This window comes from Ruditapes philippinarum, unplaced genomic scaffold (genome assembly GCF_026571515.1).
Source record: "Ruditapes philippinarum isolate M1 unplaced genomic scaffold, ASM2657151v2 ctg9886_1_1_1_1, whole genome shotgun sequence".
Lineage (NCBI taxonomy): Eukaryota > Metazoa > Mollusca > Bivalvia > Venerida > Veneridae > Ruditapes > Ruditapes philippinarum.
In genome coordinates, this window is record NW_026853895.1 from 13,178 (window position 1) to 31,361 (window position 18,184).

Genomic DNA, 18,184 nt, shown 5'->3' on the forward strand with positions numbered 1-18,184 from the left:
CAATCAATGGATGACACAATAGACATAACAACATGAACAACCAAGTAAGACTGATACATTAGTCAAATAACATGAAATATTGCCTACAAATACGAATTCTAAAAGAATACTCCATTAGAAGTACATTGTATTTAAAAATGAGACATTATTATCAGAAAACTTTAGAGATGATGTAAGACGTCATACGTACGTCGGTATTCATTTTATCTAATAAGAAACCATGAACTGCATATGCTTGAGTATCATGAACTAAACAATCTAAAGATTTTATGCATTGTTGCTCAGTTATTTTAAAAGTATATGGATGCAATACAGAGTAATTAATCTTAATCTCAAGAATATTAATTAAAAAGGAAAAAAAGGAAACCTTGGATTTTGCATGTTCATGAACGGTAGTGGTAAAATCAACGTTTATGTCCCCAAGCATCGCCTTAGGCAGAATTCATCGTACATTTTGTTTGATGTAAATATGTAGTAAAAAAAGAACTGTTGACGAACAAATATGTAATAATAAATGAAAGAAATGAATATAGCTTAACTGGATCAAACGTATTTGTTAATTGTTAAAAATATAAGCATGAATTATAAATCTAACATCATTTGTATATTTTCTCTTATTGCTGATACTAACAATAGTTACAAGAGTGAGACTGATTAATTTATACATAATGAGTATGTAAATGCCATGTGATTAATTGTTAACGATACATTTTCTTCTAATACAATTATATTAAAAACAAAATTAGTATTATTTGTCTGCCCGTGATAGCTCAGTTGGTAGAGCGGAGGACTGTAGTGGTAATTCTGTCATCCTTAGGTCACTGGTTCGAATCCGGTTCGCGGGACTTTCCTTTTGTTACGGTATTCCAAAACAAATTATTTTTGGAACCAGGAATCCGGTAGCACCTCTGGTAACAAACCTACTCCCCCGCACCGGTACCTACATTTCTGCACCAAATCTATCTATTTTCACTATTATAATATATGTTTTCTGATTACATCTGTTAAAGATCTCTAGAAAATCTTTATGTAGAACGTATTAATGCTGAGAAACTTCTCGATCTTGATGAATTCGTCATATTTTATGACATGTCATATTTTAGGCATCAGAGAGATTTAATCAGTTGATACGAGGGAAAGAGTTACAGAAAATTGTCTATCATATGTTTAGGGTAATTAAGATATATGAATTCTTCATAAGTCTACACGTTTTATTGATTTGTTTAGCTAGTTTTGATGTACCATTTAAGGCGATTTATTACCAGTTCTATGATTGTATCGCCAGCATTAAGCGAAAATATATAACAGAAAATGTCTCACATCTCTTGTTATATGAAATCTTATTGTAAAGTAATGTTGACTGTCATGGTACTTTTGTAAAATTATGAAAATATAGTTTTTAGAATAAACTTGTTTTAAACAACATAGTCAGCTGACTAAAGTAAAAAAGGATGCATGATTACTCACAGGATTGTATCTAATTCCTGAGCATTCCTTTCTCATATTTATATTCTTTAGACGGCTGATCTATTTCTTTTCATTGGTAATCTAAATTAATATATAACGTTTGATGAATTGATAAAGGAAAATAGTATTAAACAAAGTTTGTTTTATTTGGTTTTCAGCGCATCAACACAATTTAGGTCATATGGGGCCGAAACAGGAAATATGATTTTGGCAATCCACGGGTGTCACAAACTTAAAGCAGCACCAAGGGTTAAAACCACCTCATCTGCTGAAGCTAAGAGATGCAAAGAGATTTGAACCTATAAGTCGCCTCTTAAGATCACGCAGGGATAAACTGCGGCTGCGATTTTGATGACATAACACTTTAAGGCAACCCATCAGCCACAAGGGCGATTTAACTAAGATCACCAAGGTAGAGCGACATTAGCTAAAGGCAGCCCAAACACTACCTAGCCACACAGGACCATTGTAACGGACAAATCAATTAATCAATGATAACATTAATGATAGAGAGACCAAAAAGGGAGAGAAACATTTGTAATTCAGCAAGCTGATATGTGATCCCATGAGCGGTTATATCACTTGAATCCAAACATAATAACTGAATAATAATGTATGCGGAATAATGTTTAAGATATTGCATTTTACATTATTTGTCTACAACAGACTCATTTTAACCGGGTCTGCAATTTCAGTTACATGTATTTCTTTTCCATTGTCCTCGTCTAACATACAGTTTATAAAGTTTTCTTACTTACAATTTCATACTTACAACAGGAGGTAATGAGTGTTGTGAAACAGCTGTAGACCTTTGTTTGTCCTTCATCTCAATGCTGAACATTGTATTTATCTTTCAAATATGAGATATGATACTAAGTATAGATTTTAAGACATTACATTATTACCGTTTAGGTGATACCTTAAAGTTTAAAAGCTATATGTCTGAGCAAGGTTAAAGCTAAATTTAACACTAAGAACAAAGTGCATTCTATTTGTATAATCTTTAAAGAAAGTTTCCATGTTCACATAAAAGGATAGGTTGCAACATATGTATCACAGCTCAGGCTAAAATATGACAAAAACAATAGTGAATTTCAAGTGATGCTCACAATTTCAGGATTGAAACAAACAACAAATCATGAACAAATCATGTTAGTTTTTTCTTTACACTATGCTAGAACATATAGTACCAGATATATTGTTGTTATTTGCACTTATTATCCTGACAGTTCACACTATTTTTATTTATTTTAGAGATACTGACAGATACTGATATAGATGAGCAGAAATAAAAATGAAGATTTGGCTCATAATATTAATGATTTTGGCACTATTTGATGTGATGATATGTGTTGTACCAACCTATTTGCCAAAGAAAACTTTGAATCAGAGGTCCGAACTTATTATTGAATATTTCAAGCTTGGTTTCAAATACACCGAGATTCTAGGATTTTTATTAAATAGACACGGAATTTTGTTGTCAATGCGGCAATTATATAGAATCCTAAAGAAGTTTAATCTAAAACGTCGGGGATTACAACCCTACCCTCCAATTGCCACAGTTATTGATACCATTCACCGAGAGCTGAACACTTGTGGACAAACACTGGGTTATAGCTCTTTGTGGCAACGGCTTTGGGTTAATCATAATGTAAAGACGACTCATCAGGAAGTAATGAACTCATTGACAATAATGAGCTTGGTGTATTTGGATTAATCGCAAGAATCTCAAAACTGAAACAGTCAATGAGATTGTGTTTTGCGAATTGCAGATATGGTTAATTACCATGGCATACCCATGTATGCTGTTGTAAGATTGTTGGTGTAATCTGTTTAAAAATATATAATTTGGAATCCATCTATCTATGTGTCAGACTTATTTGACAGACAAACCACAATCCAAACAACATATATCAACAACATGACGATGACTTTAGGTTAACTGACAAGTTTAATTATAAATGTATGTCTTGAACAAAGTTCATTCGTGCCTGCTACTCATTAACAAAAGTACAATGTATAGGAGTCTCTTTAAATTGTAAATTAATAATATTTTCAAACAGAAAACATCAATAACCTTTAAACAGCATATGATGATGCAACATGGTAAGTACTGCCTTCAACACATATTTTAAAGTAACAGTGGCAAAGGTCAATGTCACAGTACCGAACCAAAGTGTGTATATATATTAGAAAGTTTGAATGCTTTAGGTCAAAGCACTTAGATTATATTACCATTTAAAATCTTTGCCCTTGTTGGTCATAGTTACCTTGACCTTTTGACCATTAAACAGGATAATGGATGTGGTAGATAGAACTCTTGAGGGTGCATTTACATAAAACGTTTGAAGGTCCAAGGTCAATGGGTCAATGTCACACTTAGAGGTCAAAGGTCAAATTGTGGTGTAATGTATTGTTTCTCGAACATAAGTCATTCACTGATGATTGGATTTCATAAAACCTGGCAAAAATGTTCAATTCTACCAGATGTCTTGGGTATCACTCAGACTCCTCGCATCAAGGTTAATGTCACACTTGAAGGTCAAATGTCACATTTTTGTAAAACATTTTGTTTCCGGAGAAAATGATGATAGAATATTCAAATAGCCTAGCCAAATTTTCCACTAGAAATAGACGATGTGTTGCACGCCCAGGTCCCTCTTTCTATTGCTAAGGCCCCAGAAGCCAATTGTCAAATTGTGGTGCATTTTTTGTTTCATGTTGGCACAGTATCATGGGCAGAAGTATGTGTCACATTGGCATGCAACTTCCTCAATGAGGTACATGCAAAGGTGTTTTTGGTTGCAAAGAAAAATACCTCGAAGATTTTACATTTATTTCTGAAACCATTTGATTAATTTTTTTACAACTATAGAATGAACTCATAAACAAAGCAAGGAAAATGATTGCCACATGTATAAACCTTTTTCTGAAAGTAAAGATATTATAAAGGTTTGTTTTGCACATTAAAGAATGTTTTTTCTGTTTAAAACTACGTATTTTTTCTCTATCTAAAATCTTGAAGAGAACCATTCGATTTTTTGCCCATTAAATAAACCATACCCACTACTAATATGAATTGCTGCTATGCATCGTGCATTAATTTTCGCAATATTATATGGTTGTAAAGCAAGAAGATATATGATAAGCAAATGCAATTAAACTTTTTATAATATCTCTTTTTGTTTTCCAGAAAAAGGTCAATTTACAATACTTTTCAAACAGCCCTTGTTTTATTGGATCTTACAAGGACCCATACAACTACACCTCTCCTCTTTCAAAAATAAGGACATAAACTTGTGACTTGTCAGTTATAATTTGTTAATGACAATTCTTACTCCTCTGAGAGATGTGTTTGAATTTTATGCAAACATACAAAGCCTGATTCTGGCCTGGCCTGGACTTGATCGGACCGACCGACACAAAGATAGACAGACAGATGGACAAGCATACAAACAGGGGTAAAAGAATATGTCTTACAGGAGACTGGACCTAGTGACCTAATTTGACTGTGTCAAAAGCTGAAAAAGTACCTCGACCTCTACTTGTGACCTTGACATTGTAGCTAGATGGAAATAAATGACAGTCAATAAGCATTTGAAGCAATTAACTTTTTAGGAAAAGTTTGACGACAGATGATGACTAAACCTATGGGTCCCGATTCGGTCTTTGACCAGTAGGGGACTAAATACACCAACAAATCACAATTGCTAAATGTAACTTTTTCGGTAGTGTACAATCTTTTTCGAATTATTAATCATTTCCATCATTTTAGTTCTTCAATTTCCATGTAACTTCCCGAAAGACACTGCAAAAATGAATGGCTGTAGGACGCAAGGCAATCTCATACTGCAAGTCATCTGCTATAAATTACATGGAACCATTTCTTGAGTGTTCAAACGAACTAAGCCATGAGGAACCTCTTTCCTTCTCATGGCATTGGCAATGGTTTCAATAGAACTTGCCCCATCCACATCCATATCTGTTGTATCCCATATCTCTTTTTCTGTGTAGAGTTCAGAAAAAGTGCAGGAAATACTCCAAATATCTGACGGTGGTTTAGCAGACAACAGATCTACGAGAATTTCCTGGGCCTGGTACGCCGGAGTACCTGGTTGCATCATATTCTTTTGAAAAAATTGTTGAATGCATTGTGTTCATAGTTTTTAATTTAGATAAACCTAAGTCGCACACTTTAGCAGTGTCAAAGTTTGGTGATAACAATATATTTTCTGGTTTAATATCTCTATGAACTATTACCGGATTTCTGTTATGGAGGTAGGCAATTCCTTGCGTAACTTGTTGAGAAATAAGATGTTTCTGACTCATTTGAAGAGTATGTCCTTCTTCTCCAAACAAAAGGTCATCTAGGTAAGGACCCTGTATCAGTTCGGTGAGGATGTATAGGTGATCAGCGTTTATGGAATATCCCATAAGCAAAACAATATTCGGATGCCGAATATGGCTATTAATTTCAACTTCCCTTAGTACTGATTGTTTTACTAATTTCATTCGCTTTAGTTTCAATTTTTTAACAGCAATATTTGTACCAAGGTTATTGCCTCGGTGCACCTCTCCAAATCCGCCTCCGCCTATTTTTTCAAGAAGTTCGAAGTTTTCAAAAGGAATATTCAAGTGATCTACATGCAATTCATCAGATGACTTTGTTTTATTTTTTTTACTTGGAGGCTCATACTTTCCAATGTCTTGTTGCACTCCTTGATTCTCATTTTTTTTCCCAAGTAATTCAGTTACACAACTATCTGAATACACATTTTTCTCAATATCATGTACTTCTAAAGGTCCGTTTCGTTTCACACTTGGCTCTTGATCCTGTTCCTCTTCAAATCCTAATTGTTTCACATTTTGCTCATGATTCTGTATCTCTAAAGGTCCCATTTGTTTGACATTGCCCTCGTTATTCTGCATCATTAAAGGTCCTATTTGTTTCACATTTTGCTCAGGGCTCTGTATTTCTATAGGCCCAAATTGTTTCACATTGCCCTTGTTATTCTGCACCACTAAAGGTCCCATTTGTTTCACATTTTTCTCAGGACTCTGTATTTCTATAGGCCCCATTTGTTTCACATTGCCCTTGTTATTCTGCACCACTAAAGGTCTCATTTTTTGTTCGACATTTTGCTCAGGATTTTGTACTTCTAAAGGCAAAATTTGCTTCACATTTTGCTTAGGATTCTATACTTCTAAATGCAAAATTTGTTTCACATTTTGCTCAGGATTCTTTACTTCTAAAGGCCCAATTTGTTTCATCTTTTGCTTAGGATTCAGTACTTCTAAAGGCACAATTTGTTCCACATTTAGCTCAGAATTCTGTACTTCTAAATATCCTATTTGTTTCACATTCTTGTCAGGATTATGTACTTCTAAAGGCACAATTTGTTTCACATTTCGCTCAGGTTTCTGTTCCTCTAACGGATGCACTTGTTGCACATTGTGCTCAAGATTTTGTATCTCTGAAGGACACACTACTTTCACATTTGAACTTGACCTTGACACAGAAATAGGTGGGTTGAAAGTGTATGAAAATCCTTCATGTTCGATAGTGACGTTGTATAAACCTGGCTCAACTATTCTCATCATACATCTATTAGGTCCTGTGTAAATGCATTCACCATTGTGATTCCAAGTATAATTACATTCTCCCAGTCCATGTTTGGTTGTAAGAACTCCCACAATCAATGACTTTCCATTGTCCTCAGTCCCGCAGATTTCAGCTGGACCATGTACAACAATGCTTTCAAATTGTTGGCATTGGGGAAATAAAAACATGTTTTCATATTTATCGAGATAACAGACATTTCCAATTTGTATAGATGAAGGTACAAACTCTTCAAAAATACAGTTCACGTCATCATTGTTTTCAATAAGTAGTTTTTCACATGCATCTATTGAATAAGCACTGATAGATGTCAATGTTCCACTATAAGCAGACTGATGGGTGCGTGTGTACTTAATGAGCACTTTGTTAGGTATTTGATTGTTAATTAGTAGAATGCCTTTTTCTTCTAAGAACTGTTTACTGACAATGTCTTCGTTTTCGTTCCCGTCATTTTTGTCAGTATCAAACGTAGCATGTTTTTCATCCTGTTTAGAAGAACTTGATTCAGTTGAGTGTTCACTTTTCTTACATTTAGTTTTAATGTATAGGTAGTGTTGGGATGCAAACATTCCATATGATTTCAAAAAGTCTTGATAAGAATACACATTTCCATTTCTGTCTTTGAAATCCATTATCTCGGTTCCATCATACTGAGATAAATGAACCTCCATGTCTTCCAGTGCGCCCTTCTGACTTTTTCCCTCTGGAAAGAATAACTTTTTACCTAAGTCAAGCAAGGAGTCAACATTCTGGGTATCTTTAATAGAATAGGTAATTGTTCTAACACCCCCACATTGTTTCACTGATTCTACTTGTTTATAGCATCCTTTTCCGTTTTTTTCTTCTCTGAAATGAAGCCATCCAAAGTGAACTTTGTGATCTTTGTGCCTTCCGCCCTTTGAAGGACCTGACATGTGGTCAGATGGCTGAAATGTATAAACGAAATAAATAAGTAAGAAATTATAATAAAACTAGAAATGTCTGCTGACATGGTACCCCCTCTAAACTTAACCCACAACACAGGGCTTAACGGACGCACGCACCGACCGACGAGGGGTCATCTACTGGTCATGACCAATCATCATACCAAGTTTGAAGTTCCTAGGCCTAAGGGTTCTTTATTTTTTGATCGGAAACCGTTTTTACCTACAAGGTCAATGTGACCTTGACCTTTGACCCCTTGACCCGTAAAACAATAGAGGTCATCTGCTGGTCATGATCAATCATCATACCAAGTTTGAAATTCCTAGGCCTATGCGTTTATTTAGTAATTAATCGGAAACGGTTTTAACCTACAAAGTCAATGTGACCTTGACCTTTGACCCCAAAATCAATAGGGGTCATCTGCTGGTCATGACCAATCATTATACCAAGTTTGAAATTCCTAGGCCTAAGCGTTCTTTAGTTATTGATCAGAAACCGTTTTTACCTACAAGGTCAATGCGACCTTGACCTTTGACCCCAAAATCGATAGGGGTCATCTGCTGGTCATGACCAATCATCTTACCAAGTTTAAAGTCTCTAGACCTAAGGGTTCTTTAGTTATTGATCGGAAACCGTTTTTACCTACAAGATCAATGTGACCTTTGACCCCTTGACCCCTTAATCAATAGGGGTCATCTGCATGTCATGAACAATCACCATACCAAGTTTGAAGTTCTTAGGCCTAAGGGTTCTTTATTTATTGATCGGAAACCGTTTTTACCTACAAGGTCAATGTTTGACCTTTGACCCTTTGACCCAAAAATCAATGGGGGTCATCTGCTGGTCATGACTAATCATAACACCAAGTTTGAAGTACCTAGGCCTAAGCGTTCTTTATTTATTGATTGGAAACCGTTTTCACCTACAAGGTCAATGTGACCTTAACCTTTGACCCCTTGACCCAAAAATCAATAGGAGTCATCTGTTGGTCATGACTAATCATCATACCAAGTTTGAAGTACCTAGGCCTAAGCGTTCTTTAGTTATTGATCGGAAACGGTTTTACCTAAAAGGTCAATGTGACCTTGATCTTTGACCCCTTGACCTCTAAAATTAATAGGGGTCATTTGCTGGTCATGACCAATCACCATACCAAGTTTGAAGTTCCTAGGCCTAAGGGTTCTTTATTTTTTGATCGGAAACCGTTTTTACCTACAAGGCCAATGTGACCTGGACCTTTGATCCCTTGACCCCAAAATCAATAGGGGTCATCTGCTGGTCATGATCAATCACAATATCAAGTTTGAGGTTCCTAGGCCTAAGCGTTCTTTAGTTATTGATCGGAAACCGTTTTAACATACAAGGTCAATGTAACCTTGACCTTTGACCCCTTGACCCCAAAATCAATAGGGGTCATCTACTGGTCATGACCAATCACCATACCAAGTTTGAAGTTCCTAGGCCTAAGGGTTCTTTAGTTATCACTCGGAAACCATTTGGTCTACGGACCGACGGACCGACAGACCGACGGACCGACAAGTGCAAAGCAATATACCCCCTCTTCTTCGAAGTGGGGGCATAGTAAAGAAGCTACATGATGACTTGTGACTTGTAACTTATAACTTGTTACTTACGACTTGTTACTTATGACTTATTTTTATAAAGGCTAAAAAAACTTTTTTTCACATTTCAAGTACCATAAATCTAGAGTGACTAGATTAATTTTGCTTGTTATCGAACTTGACAGTGATACGAGGGATGATCAAAATTAAACCGGACTGTGACTGTCAATTGAAGAATTTTCAACCTTTCACTTATTGTTATATATCACACTTAATCGGAAATCAATACTTGTAAACTGATGCTTTATCTAATTTGATAACGCAAGAAACTTATCCGTAACAGCGAATTAAAAAACCATGGTAACGCACACCCGGCGCAGTGCGTAAATTCGCCTTGACATCAGGCGCTTTAAGCTGCGTATATTTTACAATATGGCACATTTAGATTTCAAAATACGCCAAAACGTCATGAACCATATCTTCGACATTGTCAGTAAAAATGACTTCATTTACTAGTAAATCATATTTATATTTGCAATCACAATTAAAACGTCACATGTTAATGAAATACTCACGTTAAAACTATTTCGTCGGAATATCTCGAAAATCGATCAATAAGAAAAAATTGTCAAAAGTAAGACGATAAACTGTTTAAAACGTAGAAAAAGATTATGGCTGTCAAGGGAAAAGTTCCAGAAAGCCACATCATATTTTTGTTTAGCATAAAAGATTAAGAAAGGGTATAAAAGAAATAGAAACAAGAAAGGGAGAGACAGAAAAAAGAAATTTTCTAGGACGTTGGTGACGTCAATCGCCAAGACGTTGAAAAATGACAGTCGATTGACTGCGGACATTGTCAACAATGTTCGACAGTAGCTACGGGACGGTGCAGTCAACTCTTAGGATTTTAAAATGATAATAGTTAATGCATTAATTACATATATTGTATTCTTGGTTTGCAATTGTATCAATTATTTTCTTATTTTACGCAGTAGTTTTTGGAGAAATTGTGTCAACAATTAGACAGTCACTGTTCAAAATCGGCTATGCATTTTATTTATTTTAAAATAATGACAATTTTGTTCATAGTTGTATTATTCTTTTATTTTTTTCTTATGTATGATACATTTTCATTCAGCAACATTATTTTACATTATTTGTTATACATAATATAGTTTATTGCATGTGCAATTTTTCGAACAATCAAGTTACAAGAGGAAAGAACGGAAAATTTGCGTCATTACCGGAGCTCTTTATCATCATTCATTCTTTTACAATACAATATGATACCCACTTGTACAGAAATATTTATAGGCAGTGGATCCGCCGCATCAACAACATGACTGTACCACTTATTGGCCTACTCCGTGAATGAGTAAAAACTTCTCCGTTAAGGAAAATACGTTTGTGACGTCGTTAACGTAAATTTCAAAGTTATACCGTGCGCCGCATTGCATTACATGTGCATGCCAATAACAGCATAACTTTTTTATTTGTTTATATTTCTTGTTGGTATTATTTGTATCATTTAGGGGATAGATTCCGATTTATGTTCCGTGTATTTTTATGTAAATTCATTTAACGGGTAAAGAATCATGTACAAAGTCCGGTTAATTTTTGATCATCCCTCGTATAATGCCAACAAGGAGCGTGAAGATGCGATGGTTAAGATTTGAATTAAAGAGCGGTCATAATCTTAGGTATCCTAGGGTGTTTACCACGACCCTATATTAAGGTTAATTTAACCCCAGGGTCTTGATTTGAACAATTTTGGTAGAGGTCTACTAGTTTGTGCTACATTCCAAATATCTAACCCCTAGGTCATGTGGTTTAAGCCAAGAAGACTTTTATAGGTTTTCCTTATATATCTCTATATAAAACTATGTTAGCAAATGTGGCGCATACCTTGACCCAAGGGGCACAATTTGAAAATTTTTGTAGAGTGCAACTGATGATGTTACATTGTACATAATTATCAAAGCTCTGGGCTTTGTGGTTTCAGACAAGAAGTTTATTGAAATTTGTATTTTAAAAACCAATTTGGATCCATTCAGTCATATTGTGCTGTGGACCAAAACAATTTGAAAAAAATTGGTAGAGCTTCATCCAAGGACCATTCCTATGAGGTTTGGTCAAATTCCATCAAGGGGTACAGGAGACGTCATTTAAATGAAACTTTTTTGCAGATCGGATGTTTTGAAGAATTTATTTAATGCATTCTCTTCTTGCCATGTCCTGTAATATATAGTTTGTAAATGAACAATTTTATCAGCCCTTTCACTATGCTGTATGGTATATATTTTGAAATAATATTGTTAATTCACAAGAATTTGTAACAGAGTTACCAACGTCCCCCTGCCTCTGGGAAGTTTTATATGAAGCATAAAATTGTGCTTTTTCAAAAGATTGAGGTATGGACCTCATGACTTTTAGTCCAAAAATTATGATCAATGGTAGATCTGCAAATGCAACAATTAATTTATTAAAGAAATAAATGAAACACGGAATTTAAAAATATTTCATGTTAAGCTTTGACCTCTAAGTGTGACATTGACCAAGGAGGTAGGGGTGCAAGTGTTGTGCATGACATATCGGTTTATTATTGTTATAATTTGTGCCAAGTATTTTCAAAATCCTTTAAAATATGAAGAAGTTATTGATCGGGCACAAAACATACTACTTGTATGTAAATCTTAACCTTAAAGTGAGATCTTGGAGGTAGGGACCCATGTTCTAAGCCTGACATATCGTCTTATTATTGTGATTATTTGTGCATTTTATTTTTTAAATTCCTTGATCTATGAAAAAGTTATGGACTTGACACAGAATTTATCCTATAACAGACAATGTAAATCTTTGACCTCTAAGTACGACGTTGACATTGGAGGTAGGGATGCAGGTGTTGCACATTACTCATCGCCCTATTATAGCAGTGTCTATTCTAGGATGTTGGATGAGGGAGTCACTCCCTTTTTTTTAGCTCACCTGTCACAAAGTCTGTCCGTCCGTTGTCCGTAAACTTTCACTTTAAACGACATCTCCTCATAAACAGCTAAGCAAATTTCATCCAAACTTCACAGGAATGTTCCTTTGGTGGTCACCTTTAAAAAAATTCAAAGAATTTATTTCCATGCAGAACTCTGGTTGTCATGGCAACCAAAATAAAAAATTTAAATATCATCTTTCAAAAAATCCAAAGAGGTTGAGCTTAGATATTTGGCATAAAATATCTTCTAGTATGTGTCTACCAAGTTTGACCAAATAAAATCCCTGTCGTCAAAATTGGCCCCGCCCCAGGGGGTCATTGCTTTTCCTTATATAGTAAAAACTTCAAAAATATTCTTTAAAAAAACGCAAGAGCTAGAGCTTAAATATTTGGCATGAAACATTTTCTGATTAGTTTGTTCAAATAAAAGCTCTGGGATTAAAATTGACCCCGCCCCAGGGGTACTTATTTTCATTACATGTCTATAGTAAAACCTTCTTATAAAATCTTCTTTTAAATAACCCAAAAAGCTAGAGATAATATATTAAGTATGAAACATCTTCTAGTGAGTGTCTATCAAATTTGTTCAAGTAAAACCCACAGGGTTAAATTGGCCCCTCCCCAGGGGTCTGACAACAAATCACCTTTTAAAAAAACCCAAGAGCTAGAGCTAAGGTATTTATCATGAAACATCTTCTAAAGGGTGTCTACCAAGTTGGTTAAAAAAAGCTCCAGGGTTAAAATTAGCCTCGCTTAAGGGCGTTTTCAGGGCCATCATTGCCCTCTTGTTGAGAATTTCCCCCCCCCCCCTATTTTTACAGAGGCAGGGGGAATATTTACATAGAAGAAAGAAGGAAAACATTCAACAAGTGTTATATATTCTCACTTTTCGAACCCCCCCCCCCCCCTTTCCCTCTGTTTTTTAAATCCTAGAATAAACACTGTTATTGTGACTATTTGTGCCAAGTATTATCAAAATCCTTTGATATATGAATAATTTATGGACCAGACACAAAATGTACCCTATAACAAACTATGTTTATTTTTGACCTCAAGGTGTGACCTTGACTCTGGAGGTAGGTGACCGATTCTTAAGCATGACACATCGTCTCATTATTGTTAACAATTGTGGCAAGTATTTACAAAATCCCTTCAAAGATAAGAAAGTTATAGACCGGACACTACATATACCCTCAAATAGACATTGTTGACCTTGAATGAGCAAGTGCGACTTTGACCCTGGAGGTAGGGGTCTGGTTGTTGCTCCCGACACATCCTCTCATCATAACAAACATTTGTGCCAAGTTATTTCAAATTCCTTTGATAAATGACAAATTTATGGATCGGACACGAAAGTGTGACGGGCGGACAGACTGATGGACAGAGCCTATTTGTTTTTTGTGTTTTTTTTTATTTTACAGATATGCACCCCTCACAAATATATTAATAAATGTACAGGAAGAATTTGTAAGAAAGAAATTGCATTAGAAAGTTTCATTTAGGATTCAAAGACAAAGAAAATACAATGAATATAAGAAAAATGAAGTATGAAAATTAACAAGTGGCAATAACTCCTAAATTATGCAAAAAAAGAGTAACGATTCTTGTACGCTGCACTTCTTCTCATAGAGATCTATCTTCTTTTGAAGTTTCAAGTTGGTATCTTTTATACTTTATGTGACATGCCCAAGACAAAAAATAAAGTATGCGAAATTTCAAAGAGCAATAACTCAAAAATTAAAAAAGCAAGAGTTATGGTTCTTGTGCACTGCACTGCTCTGCTCGTTAATGACTCTGCTCCAGACAGAAAATTAGTATAAAAAAATCAAAGGGCAATATTAACAGTACTTTAAGTCAATTAATTTGCATAAAATACCCAAACACATTACTTAATATGCTGATGAGAAATAATGAAAAAATCATCAAAGGGCCATTATTTTTACGGTGTCCTCATCGTGCCATTTATTATGTCATCCGTCGCGTTTAAGGGTCACACACGACAATGCGAAGTGACATAGAGACAACGCGATACAACGCTTGACAACGCAAAGCGACGTTCGACAACACCAAGAAACGCTCGATATTGTCAAACGAAAATATCGCCATGTCATTTAGTAATATTATGTTACAAAGGGCGACATTTAAGAAATATCGCTCCGCTTTGACTAGTGTGGCTTCGTATTGTCGAGTGTCATTTCGCGTTGTTGCATTGTCACCTCGCGCTGTTGCATTGTTGTTTCGCGTTGTAGCATTGTCGCTTCGCATTGTCCGGTGTAGGGGTGAGCAGAAATACAGACCATGACATGCGACAATGTGATAAATGACCTTCTGACGATGACATGCCGCTTGTTATATCAAATACACATCTCACCGCTTGCCGGTGTGGTATTAAATTTTTACCTGTCACCGGTAGAGGAAAGACATTACGATACGATATTAGTCAAAATGTCGCTACGCATTGTCACGTGTCATGGTCTGTATTTCTGCTCACCCCGACACTCGACAACGTGAAGTGACAATGAGTACAACGCGAAGTGAAAATGAGACAACAGCGAAGTGACAATGTCACAGGAACACGAAGTTGTGAACGCTCGACAAGGCCGTAGCGACAACTATTGACAAAGCGGGAAGCGATATTTTTCCTAAAATGTCGCCATTCTTTAAATGTTCACCCATTTTTTTAACATAAATATTACTTCACGACATCCCGATATTTCGTTTGACAATGTCAAGCATCGCTTCGCAATGTTGAACGTCATATCGCATTGTCGCTATGTCACTTCCCATTGTCGTGCCTCAACCCTTAAACGCAAAGGACGACATCCATGATGATAAGTCATGATCCGCAGATCACCCCTATTGATTTTGGGGTCAAGGGGTCAAAGGTCAAGGTCACATTGACCTTGTAAGTAAAAACGGTTTCCGGTCAATAACTAAAGAACGCTTAGGCCTAGGAACTTTAAACTTGGAATGATGATTGGTCATGACCAGCAGATGACCAATATTGATTTGGGGGTCAAAGAGTCAAAGGTCAAGGTCACATTGACCTTGTAGGTATAAAAGTGTTTCCTATTAATAACTAAGGCTTAGGCCTAGGAACTTCAAACTTGTTGTAATAATTGGTCTTGACCTTATTGATTTTGGGGTTAAGAGGTCAAAGGTCAAGGTCATATTGATCTTGTTGGTAAAAACGGTTGACGCTCATTAACTTGACAACCCACGAGCTGTTTGCCCACAAATTTGGTAGGTGCATTAGGTTTGACAATAAGATGACCCTTATTGATTTTGGGGTCAAGGATGTGAAGGTCAAGGTCATATTAACCTTGTAGGTGAAAACGGTTTCCGATCAATAATTTGACAAGTCCATAGCTGCTGGCCCTCAAACTTTGTAGGTGCATTGGTCTTGGCCAGTAGATGACCCCTATCGATTTTGGGGTCACGGGGTCAGTGTCATATTGACCTTGTACTTACAGATGGTTTCTGACCAATAACTCAACAATGTTTGATATTTTTATATTATTTTTATAAACTAAAAATGTTTTTCGTATACACATTTGAAAGTCTTATGTAATATAACAACTTGGCTGTCATTAATGAGACCTACATGATTCATAGAATTTATACATATATTATTTGGTCAAATTTGTAATAACTTAACTTGTTGTACACAACCTATGCGGTCACAATATATATTACCTTTAGACTAGTCATGACCAGTAGATAACCCTTATTGATTTTTTGTTCACTAGGTCAGAAGTCATGCATAATAACCTGATCACATGACTAATTGGTAGCCGATAGGGGGCCAAACATATCTTGTTCTCTTAAATTTTATCGCAGCTAAAATTTCTTCCTTTACGACCATCTACGCCTTAAGTGTGTTCATCCCTGAAAGTTTTACCACAATCTGTCAACTGGTTTAGGAGGAGATGCGTTCACAAACTTTTTCCCTATATGTTTAATAGTGAAAAATTCAACACAGAGCCATAACTCTAACAATACCAAATTGATCAACACACGAAACCCCAGGTGCACAACTACGCATGCTGAACAACATTACTGTAAAAATCGTGATTCTAGCTGAAGCAGTTTTGGAGTTAAGTGCGACACAAAATTTCCAGACGGACGGATGGACAGACATGGGCAAACCTATATATCCCCCCGTTTAGAGTGGGACATAACAATTTCAAAGGGCAATAAATAAAAAATTAATAAAGCAAGAGTTATAGTTCTTGTGCACTGCACTGCTCCTTAAGGTGACAACAGACACTTTCCGTGGTACTCACATAAATGTCATTTAAACCAACTTATTTTAGTAATAATTATTATTTTATTTAATCTTTGTGCATTAAATGTCGTTGATCATCATAAAAAATAACATATTTGAAAAAAAATGCCTTTGTAAATGATTGATTTTTAATAAAAAATCCTAAAATTTTAAATCGTTCAATCAAAGTCATAAAATTTTTTATTTTTTTGTCATCAAACTATTTGGATAAATAAAAACATACTTAAATATCTGGGGAAACCGTGAATCTCAAATTTTTTCTAATCTTTCTCAAAAAAAAAATATTACGAATATAACTGCCAAACATTTTAAATAACGACTTTTTTCACCATACATAATTACGTAAAATATAAGATAATTAAGTACAACAGAAATTAAAGAAGACCAAACAAAAAATCAACCTATGACAAAACAGGATATAAACACAAATCCCAGATAAAAAAAAAAAAAAATAAATAAACACAACATTAATACAAAAAAAAAATGATAAGAAAAACATAAAAATATAACCACCAGACAAAATAGAAATATATGACATATGAAATAATATATAAAAGATAAATAATAGACAGAATATCAAAAGATAAAAGTACGAAAACCCGGCATTTCAAAACAAAAAAAAATAAATAAAATTACAGAACAATGTATACTACTACAATCGGAGAAAACCAACATAAACAGTATTAACAACAGAACAAAAAATAAAATTAGACAACTAATAACAAACAAAATAATCCACACAAGAAGAAAGTACACAGTATAGAACAAAACGCTGGTAAACACTCTTTAACACACATTTTATGACCCAGTGTCATCTGACCAATTAAAAATTTGCTGATTAATATCAGTTTATAACAGAAAATTTCTTCAAATCTTAACGTGATTTACTTTTCGTCTGGTATCGGTCTCACATGTCACGTGACTTTCGGTAAAATTTGAGGCACTCGGGTGGGGGGGGGGATGGAACGTAATTTGCGCACCGTTAGCGGGGTATTTAATCGTTTCACGTTTGAAGATTATTATTATTATCATCAGCATTATTATTATATTATACCAGTGTCACTCTGTCTGTGTATTCGTGTATGAATTTCCGTTAAAATATAAATTAAAATAACGAAAAAATTGGCTTCTGACGGTCTTTTAAAGTCCATGGTAGATGTACAAAATTAGAACGGGATATTATATATATTTTTCCTCCAAATTGATATAAATGCTTGACATATTTAAATAGAAATATATTTTTTCCTCCAAATTGATATAAATGCTTGACATATATTAATAGAAATAAAAGGTATCACTCGATAATTATGATCTGACCTTCTTGACATCTATTATCA

General features: G+C 35.0%; 1 protein-coding gene and 1 non-coding gene across 2 annotated transcripts; one reads left to right on the forward strand and one right to left on the reverse strand.

Moving 5' to 3' along the window:
* Nucleotides 1-759: 759 nt before the first annotated feature.
* Nucleotides 760-845, forward strand: Trnay-gua (transfer RNA tyrosine (anticodon GUA)). The gene is given in 2 exon segments: nucleotides 760-796; nucleotides 810-845. It is a non-coding gene; the product is annotated as a tRNA-Tyr (tRNA).
* Nucleotides 846-5,526: 4,681 nt separating this feature from the next.
* On the reverse strand, nucleotides 5,527-6,591 carry LOC132738267 (probable serine/threonine-protein kinase DDB_G0271682). The gene has a single exon (XM_060725735.1). The coding sequence runs from the start codon at nucleotides 6,589-6,591 to the stop codon at nucleotides 5,527-5,529; it is 1,065 nt and encodes a 354-aa protein (XP_060581718.1).
* Nucleotides 6,592-18,184: the final 11,593 nt, after the last annotated feature.